A 9,813-nucleotide genomic window follows, 5' to 3' on the forward strand; every position below is an offset into this window, starting at 1 on the left:
GAAGAAGGAGGAATGGGAGTAAGAAGGAAGGGAGAGACGTGTTCTTGGGATGGGAGGACTGCAAAACAAGAGGGAAAAAACAAGAGGAAAGAAGAGGCATAAGGAAAAAACAGAGGAGCTTCACAAGATGGGAAGATGAAACAGTGAGTCTTCATATCTGAACAGTGATCAAGAGTGAGAGCACAGAGCAGAGGGATGTGAAGAATGTGATTGAGTGGCACAAAGAAAGGGTGAAAAATTGGAGGCCTAGGTGTGCTGAAGAAAGTTGAGTGGTTGCAACTGCGTGTGGGAAACAAAGAGGAGCAGTGAGAGGGGGCGGAGGCAGGAAAAATGGGGAGTCCACAAGCAGCAGGACAGAGTTGGAGAGAGAGGTGTTTTTAAAGTGAGCAGAGAGGGGCAGAGTGTATCCTTCCCTCTGTCCCCGGAGCAGGGCTGATCAAGAGCCAGGAAAAGGGGAAGGGCCTCCGTCTCCTCCTCTCCAGCTGACAAAAACAGCTGCCCAGGAACCCAGGGAGCCTGGAGCCTGTTTAGAGGACGAGGGGACGAGGACACGGAGAGAAAGTGGAGGAGGTGGAGGAAGGACAGAAGGAAGAGAGAGTGAGAGGAGGTGAAAAACAACCCCAAGTCCAGGACCCTGTCCACCTATATGGGTTGCGTCCTGAGTTCGGACTGGTGCGGGGAGGAAGAGGTGCAACCGGTGCCAGTAGTCAGAAACTCATCTCTGAAAAGGAGCCTGGAGAGGAGTGAGAGTGGCAGGATGAGACTTACAAAGGTCAGTGTGGTGATGTTCATGAAACTGTACATAAATCTCTGTGAGCATGCTCTTCCTAGATCATATACAAGACATCAGGTGTCACAGTGCAGAGATTTCTGACTACGGTAGCTTGGTTCTAGTCTGTTTCTTATTCCCACCATGGTCTAGACTAAAATGTCTTATTACTTCAATATTTATTTGATACAAATATCCATGACCATCTGAGGATGAATCTTAACGTCCATTACATTTCTAACTTAAAATTAGGTTAGGTTTCTACTTATCCACTAAAGTATCCCAACAAATGTTGCTAAATCACAGTTTCCATTTTGACCCAGACTAAAATATATCAAATGTTAAATATTTATCTTATTCTTTTAAGGATGAATCCTAACATCCCTGAAAAACGACAGGCCCTTTCTTCTGTCACTAATATTAGGATCATACTAAACAGGTTCTGTAATCATTTTGATTAGCCCCTTACTTTTCAATAGGAGGGCATTCATGAGCAAAAACCTGCCTACTGTAGCTAATAATATAGCAGCCTACCTCAGCTATATGCTGAACTTGTGCTAATGAGAAAATATTAAACTGCCTATAGTGACAGGTTCACATTACACCTGCTAAACATCAGCATACTGTCATTTCACCATGCACCAGTTAGCATGTAGCTTTAGTGCAGACACATAGAACCATGGCCTCTTTGCCTTTTTTAAACACACATAACATGTTTTTCTGATCACAGAAACAACAAAACAGCATAAAATCATCATTATTATTATTAGTATGCCGATTTAATCATTTTAGCATCCTACTGCAGTTCCCTCTCAGAACAGCACAAGGGCTCTTCACTTGTTATACTTTTAAAACCCACTGGCAAGCAGAGGGGTCAAAGGTCAATGTGAACTGCAACGTTAGTGTTGCACCACAGTGAAATGTTTGTTGATTGAGTCACAGACACGTGCTGATCCAAAGATAGGAAAAGTGGCTGTTTATATTGGTTCCCTACAAGGAGGCTCTGTATGTGTGTGTGTGTGTGTGTGACTTGTCTTAAAAGATGATGAGGATGACACTGGCATCTTCAAGCTGTGCAGCTACAATAGCACTTTTGTGATAGCCTCCACTGCTTGGGAGTTACCATCATGTAAACAGAGGCAGGCTAGCTGGCTGTAGGGGGGGGATCTTAAAGGGCCACAGAGAAGCTTGATCTCTGATCACTAGTTCATATCATGCTGGGGCTCGTGCAGATTCAAACACTTGTTTACAGTGCCCAAGTCTGCTGGGTTGCATGCATCCATCCCCTTTTGTTTTGCATCTGTGCATGTGTGTACAAGCTTTTGGTCCCAGTGGCTCCATATCACATGCTGAGCAGCGTGGGAATGTGGAGCCCTCTGGATTACGTCATCCTGCTGTGACTGACCCCACTGCATGGGTGTGGGAACAAGCTAGATCCCAATTATCCAAGGAGTAGGAGGATGTAGTTGCCTTATCTATTTTTATGGTCTATTTTTTTTTTTATATATAAACTTGTTTTTCACTTCTTGGGGACTTTCAGATTTGAACTAGCATCCATGTGACGGGTACTGCAGTCCAGATGCAACTATGTGTGAGAGCCTGACGAATATAAATGAGGTTTTAATGCCTTTATACTCTGGCAAGAATCACGCATATACATTCCTAAGCAAACCCATGCCAAGTACTTACTGGAAACACTTAGCAACAAAAAATATTATGGTCCACATGTAGTTCTCAGATTCTCATTCACTTGTGCTCAGAATGCTCCAAAAATACTCGACAGAGCCAAATTGACCTCCTCGTCCAGCGATTATTGGACAGTTGCAGATCTTGAGAGTAGCTCAGCATCAATAAACAACATTCTAAAGATGATTTGTTGAACTAAACAACTCCTGGCAGCGAGAGTCAGCAGTACATGTGGTTCTCTTTAGAAAAAAAGCAAAGCAGCAAGCACTGTTGTTGTGTGATGATCCTGAGCAGCATGATTTCCATCTAATAAAATTACCTTTCTGAGTTGTCTCATAGTGTGTTGTGATTGCATGCTAGAGCATACTGGTGCTGAAAGTTAAATGTCTTATTATCTTGGCAGGTGTCTTGATAAAGATGTGTTTAATTTACCCACAGGCACAGCCAAGGGACAGAGTCTGAGAGTCATTAATGAAATCAGTTGGGAGTTAAATCTAATATGACATGTACTCTGTGTCAGCTTCCTTTGACAAAGAAGGGGAAAAGCAGGATTTCTTTGAGCCACGTTAGCAGCATGACTACAAACCAACAGTCTGTCAGCTACTTTGGTCCACAGTGAAATATTTCAGTTTGGTGTTGAACAGTGCATTTAGATGACATATCATGTTACTTCCTCTTGCAATACAATAGCTAATGCACAGGCATCGTTATCACATATATTTTACATATACTGGCAATTTAGTAGTATTTTTTAATTCTTCAGTTAATGTGATACATCATAAAGTTGCTTTATTGTGAAACCTCTTTTATTGAGGACAATATCATCAGTATTGTTTCTTTAGTTAGTCTATGATTCCTACCCTTCATTTCAGTACCTTTTGCAGGGATTCAAGGGAATTCTGTTGTCAATATTCATGGTTCCTGGAGAGTGATTCCTAATGACTTGGTGGTCCTCTGACTTTTCCCCTAGCTACACCAGCAGGCCAAGTTTCCCACTGATGTAGCCAAATATCATTTTAGGTTCTGAGTGAAACCAAGCAGACACAAATACTCAGGAAGTAACTGTAATGACAGTGACGTATCCGTGTTCACAGGGTCCTGTGTTCCCCGGTGCAGTATTTACCCTCCTAAACACAACAATTTCATATTAGGTCAAAACAAAGCTGAGGAACATGTTGTTCAGGTTCCACTTATATGACATAAATGACACAACCTTCAGAATGTAGGAATGATTTTTCATATAATTCGGTGTTATTTACAGTTAGGTCCATAAATATTTGGACAGACACAACTTTTTTTTTCTTCAAATTTCTGTTCTGTACATTACCACAATCAATGTTAATTGAAACAACTCAGATAGAGTTGAGTTGCAGACTTTCAGCTTTAATTCAGTGGGTTGAACAAAACAATTGCATTAACACAATCCTTTCATTTCAGGGGCTCAAAAGTAATTGGACAAATTTAATAACTGAAAATAAAATCTTCATTTCTAACACTTGGTTGAAAACCCTTTATTTGCAATGACAGCCTTATTTCTTGAACTCATGGACATCACCAGATCCCTTGTTTCCTCCTTTTTAACGCTCTGCTGTTTAGTGTTCACCAAGTGAAATGTAGCTCAATTGGGTTAAGATCAGGCTCATGAATATTCCACTGCTCTGCTTTAATGAATTCCTTGGTTGCATTGGCTGTGTGCTTTGGGTCATTGTCTATCTGTATTAGGAAACGCCCCCCAATCAATCTGAGTGTATTAAGCTGGATTTGAGCAGACAGTATCTCTCTGAACACCTCAGAATTCATTTGGCCACTTCTGGCTGTTGTGAAGGAGTTTCTCTTCAAAATGGAAATGATTCTGCGATCATCCCCACTGTTATCTTCCGTGGGTGTCCAGGTCTTTTTCCATTGCTGAAGTTCACCAGTGCTTTCTCAGGATGTACCAAACTGTATATTTTAACACTCCTGATATTGTAGCAGTTTCTCGAATGGGTTTTTTCTGTTTTTGCAGCTTAAGGATGGTTCGCTTCACCTGCAAGGTGAGCTCCTTTTACCGCATGTTGTATATTCACAGCAATATCTTCCAAATGCAACCACCACACGTAAAATCAACTCCAGGCCTTTTATCCGCTTAATTCATAATGACGTAACAAAGGAGCTGCCCACACCTGCCCATGAAATAGCCTTTGAGTCCAATGTCCAATTACCTTTGGTCCCCTTAAAAAGAGGGTGGAACATGTTAAGGAGCTGAAACCCCAAAACCCTTCATCCAATTTAGATGTGGATACCCTCAAATGAAAGCTGAGAGTCTACACATTATGTCCATGTCCAACAGCCAAAAGGTAAATACCCTATAATAACAGAGAGAAAACCTCAATAATCAGACAACGCCCCCATGACCAAGCACTCAGTGAGATCCATCCATTTTCTCCCGCTTATCCTATTCAGGATTCTGGGAATTCTGAAGCCTATCCCAGCTGCAATAGCACAAAGGTGGGGGCAGCCTGGACAGGTTGCCAGTCTGTCACAAGGCTAACACAGAGAGACAGACAGCAATTCATACCTACAGCTAATTTAGAATCACCATTTAACTTAACCACTAACTGCATGTCTTTGGACTGTGGGAGGAAACCAGAGTACCTAGAGAGAACCCACACAGACATAGGGAGAATATGCAAACTCCACACAAAAAGACCCTGGATTAAAACCCAGGACTTTCTTGTTGTGAGGCAACAGTCCTAACCACCACACCACTGTGCTGGTTCCACAAAGAAGTGGCCTAAAGGCTGAAGTCTGCCTCTATTCTGCAGTTAAATATCCTAAGAACCACGAGTAAGCCAGCAGTCTGAGAGCAAAGGGCTCTGTTGGGGTAATATGGTACTATGAGGTCTTTAAGATTAGGTCTGATCATTCAAGACCTTATATGTGAGGTAAAGGAGTTTAAATTTAATTCTGCATTTATAACGGAGTAAATGATAAGAAGCCATTGTGTCATCTGGCTTCATGGATAGATTAAGCTGAGTATCATCTGCATAGCACTAAAATTTCATGCGATTCCTTCTAATGATAGTTCTTAGGGGAAACATGTTTAATGTATATAGAATTGTTCCTAGCACTAAACCCTGTGGAACTCCACAATTAACCTTGGATTTAACAAATGGAGTCTATTAAATAGATATGATTCAAACCACTGCAGCGCAGTCCACTGTTAGATTATTTACCTGCATATGATCAGTTAGCTATTTTAAAACTAGACTTTCACAATATTTGAAATAAAAGGAAGATTGAAGACTGGCCTGTAATTAGCTAAAACAGCTTGGTTGACGGCTTTTTCTCCCCCTGATGGGACAGAGTATGTAATCCATTCTGCTTGTTTGTGTATTTGTTAGCAGTCTGGCATCAACAGGTTTCAAGATATATCATGTTCACATTTTATGTGATGGTAGATACCAATAACAGCTTGGGATGATGGGCCAAGGTCGAAGTTATAAGGAAGGAGATTCAGAAGGAGTCGTGCTCTCTGAATGCTCTTGTTAAGTAATAGTTTCATTACTAGATGTACAATTGTTCTTAAGAGGCAAGCTAACCAAAAAGAGTGAAGTGAGTCTATGGGTACTGATACACTTTTAGAGACAGGCCCAGGTGTTTGATTTTTTTTCCCCCCAAGTTTTATTCATCTGTGACTGATTTCCCAGTCAGTCCTATGTTCAGTTCTTGTCGTTTATTTTGTCAGTCCCAGTGTCTTTGTTGGACTCCCTGTTTGAGCTATTGTTTCCTGCGCACATTTTATTGCGGTATCTTGGTTTCACCTTTTTTATTAAATAAACCATTTTTTCATTCAGTTTCTCTGTATGCATTTGGGTCCTCTTTTGGATTCTTGACAGAAGTACTCCATCTGACATGTAACAAAAAGTAGCTTTTTGAAATGGTGCAACTCAACCCACAAGGTCAAATGAAGTGTATCAAATGAAGTTCATATTGCGCAATTACAGAGGGGCAATGGTGCAAATATGAAACTGCCTATTTTGGAAGATTGTAAAAACAATCAGATATAACCCTCACAGTTGAGAGTGAGTAATTTAATTTGTTTTTTTCAGCCAGACTGGGGGGAGGGGGGGGGGGGTCAACTTCTGAGAAAGAAATGCAATCACACTATTTTTATTCTTGTGTGTGTTGTTGGCTGTTGAAGTACTGTATATATAAACCTGGCATTGCAACAACACTTTTATATGTATTTGTGTAGCTTCCCTATAATTTCTCATGAGCAACAAAGTTTAGATTGGCCATGACCAGTACAGAGGCTGTGAGCCACAGGCATTCACTACAAACACACACCCAACAGGGGAAGGAACAATGACTGGTTGGGGTTAAATATAGACACCCCCCAAACCCAGAATAGACTAGAAAAGAATAGAGGAGAAATAGAATTGTCACACTCCTGCTTTTAAGGAAAAAGGTAAGTTCCTGTGTAAAGTCCGGGCTCAGGGGGTGGCTGTCGTAGACTAGATTGCTGTGGCTTGCAAACAATGATCTGTCCCAAACTCTGCGCAGGCTTTGAGGAATGCCTTTTTGTGTGTATGTGTGCGCGCGTGTTTGTGCATAGTGGTCATGCAGATGAAAGCTGATGGAGGGAAAATGGGAAAGACATAAACCATTTCCTCCCTCAGTAAGTCCCCAACAAATCCCAACACCACCCTTTAAAGAAACACCTCCCAGCAAAGTATGCACAAAATATTTTCTTAGCTTCCACACAAAAATGTTGATGCCCGACTCTCGGGTAAGTTCCACAAATGTCTAAGCAGCTCTGGCTGACAGATAGGATTTTATTGAATTCATCAACGCAATAAATGCAAACACGTGCTCTTTCGAGTCTTCGGGATCTCTGTGTCTCGCTCTTTAGCTCCTTCAACAGCTGCACCTTATCAGGCCTTGGCTTAGCACTGTCTTACACAATCCATCGTCTTGCCACACAGCCCCCTTTTTCTAGCCTCCTCCTCCCTTCATTTCCTCTTGCCTGGGCTCCCCCGTTTGTCTCGTTTGCCTCCGAGTATGATCAAGCCTCTAAAATTCTGTCCTTCTGCAGGTCAAACGAACGCGTGCAGCACCTTGCATTAAAAGCTTGCCGATTTGTTTGAGTGTTTGCCAGAAATGTTGGAATTCACCTCTTCTGTTTCATCCCCCTCTTTTCTCCTCTCCATCTTTTCCCCCAACATGACCCTCCCCCCCACTTTGCCCGACCCCTCATTCCAATCCCAAGCACCAGTTTCCTGTCTCTCGTGATCCCTCAACATTTTGTTAGTCTACCTTTTTTCACCTCACTGCTTTGTTCTTCACTTCTTATTCCATCTCCTCCTCTTTCCCTCCTCACCTCCCTCCAAAGAGAGGGAGCTGAAAATCTATCAAATATTTAAACTTTGCAAGAACCCCCACTAAAAAAAATCAGTCCTCACTTTCTATTATGAAATTCTTGGAATATGAGCTAATAGAATTGGCCGCACTACTGCACGTGCTGTTTAGTTGGTGATTGTGTAGGTAGGTGGGTGACTGGAGGGGTTGTAGCACATGTCATGACTCACAGTTGGATTCTGCGCTGATTGGTAGGGATATACTGCACAGCCTTAATACCTGAATGTCATTCTAACATATATGGAAGCGACTACAGGACTGAGGCAGCGGGCAGACATGATGCTGTTTGGATTTGCAGTCTCAGGCAGGAGAATATTATGGATTACAGTTTAGGGCAGAGGAATCCACATATAAGAATATATGGGCATGTATGTGGTGTAATCCAGAAAGTTGGTTGTTTTCCTGTTTTAAATAGATTTAGAACCACACAAAACCAGACTTCAGTCTCCTTTTGAGGTTTAATACAAAAAACAAGTCAAAAACAACAAAAAGAAAACACACAAAGAGAAAGAAAGCTTGAATAAGAAGCTCAAATACTGAAACAAAAAACACCCTGCGTTTTCTCAGCTGCAAACACGTTATGTTCATAAAATACCTGGAAAAGAAGCTGGCTCACCTGCTGTATTTCTTTTGTTTGGCCACTAGGTGCCGCTACTAACACACGAGTTACTGTTTAGCAGCTGAGTCGATACTGGTGCGCAGGGAGGTTTAGTGTGGGGCACAGGGGTGCTGACCACAGACACATTTCAAGTCAAGAAAGAAACTTTTAAACAGTAGGCTGGGTTGGATTTGTTTTTAGAAAGAAAAAAAGATTGATAAGAACGTTTTTGCACAATGCATATCCGCGTGTTTACATTGCAAAGAAAGGTCAAACTGGCGAAATGCTGATCTGTGTATTTATTGCTAAAATAACCCTCAGGATATGAAAAGGTTGACAGCACAACCACAACTTTAGGTCCAAGTAAAGTGCAGGAAATGTGACAGTTATTAAGCTGGAAGAGCTAAAAATACAAAGAGCCAAGGCTTGCAAAAATACTGCTGCAACACTCGCGTATGTGTCAGAAATACTCGATTAGATTTAAACCCTTTCAACTGCACACATTTACAACCGTACTGATGTAAACTGTGTGTAGATGATATTCATTTTTGTCTCCATTCATGTTCTGCTTGTTTACATGCTTGTTATTAATCAAACGTATTAATGCCTTAATAATCAGTAAATATGCACTATTTGATCAAATAAACAGCTTGAATTGTAATTTGCGGTCTGGATTAAACACCTCAATCACACCAGAGCTTCTAATGGAAATATTAATATGCTTAATTCAGCCAATCGGGAGTTAGGATCTTTACGCTCCCCTCCAGAAACCGACCAATCAGCGGGGGTTACAAATTCCAGTAATAGTACTCCACACACGCTTTCCCCCGCTTTGCAGCTCCACCCCGCAGTTCCAGCTCTGGAGAGGGTGGACCGGAGTAAAGAAAACAAGTTATCTCATAGTCCCAGGCCATGTTATTGATGGCCTTCCTGAGAATGAGGGGCAGCCTTTAAGCCTGCGGATATGATTAGCGGGAAAATGAGCAAGGTAAGAGGAGAAGGTCTACTAAAGCCCTGGTAAGAAAGTTTCGAGGGTCTGGTCTAGTCTGTCTTGGCTCATCGATCTCCTGATGATTTAATAGTCAGTATCTGCAGTTTAAGTGTGCGCGGAGGAGTTGTGGGTGGGTGTATGATGCTGGGTTTTCATGCACATGTGTTGGCTGAGCAGTTGCGCACTTTTGACAATTTGACTGGCTTAGATGTAAAATTACGTTAACTTTCGTCTGTAGACTGTTTTATTTTTATTTATGTGTTGTTGTTTTTTTAGAAAGTCGGTAACTAATAAGTTTGTGGGATTCATTAAGAGTTTCAATACACCTTTGACATACCTATCTGCGCGTGCTCTCTGACAGTCACATGT

General features: G+C 41.7%; 1 protein-coding gene across 5 annotated transcripts in view; it reads left to right on the forward strand.

Annotated features, from left to right (window-relative positions):
* The first annotated feature begins 227 nt into the window (after positions 1 to 227).
* tns2a (tensin 2a) overlaps positions 228 to 9,813 on the forward strand; it is a 64,301-nt gene continuing 54,715 nt past the window's right edge. For 2 of the 5 annotated variants that reach the window (XM_005742049.2, XM_005742051.2), the window contains exon 1: positions 228 to 772. In XM_005742049.2, coding sequence (XP_005742106.1) covers positions 647 to 772 — 126 coding nt within the window. In that variant the 5' untranslated portion in view covers positions 228 to 646. Of the gene's footprint in view, positions 773 to 9,279; positions 9,471 to 9,813 lie in introns of those variants that run through there. The other 3 variants (XM_005742050.2, XM_005742052.1, XM_005742054.1) reach the window with 3 other exon arrangements.

This window comes from Pundamilia nyererei, unplaced genomic scaffold, assembly GCF_000239375.1.
Source record: "Pundamilia nyererei isolate P.nyererei 1_Seehausen unplaced genomic scaffold, PunNye1.0 scaffold00116, whole genome shotgun sequence".
Lineage (NCBI taxonomy): Eukaryota > Metazoa > Chordata > Actinopteri > Cichliformes > Cichlidae > Pundamilia > Pundamilia nyererei.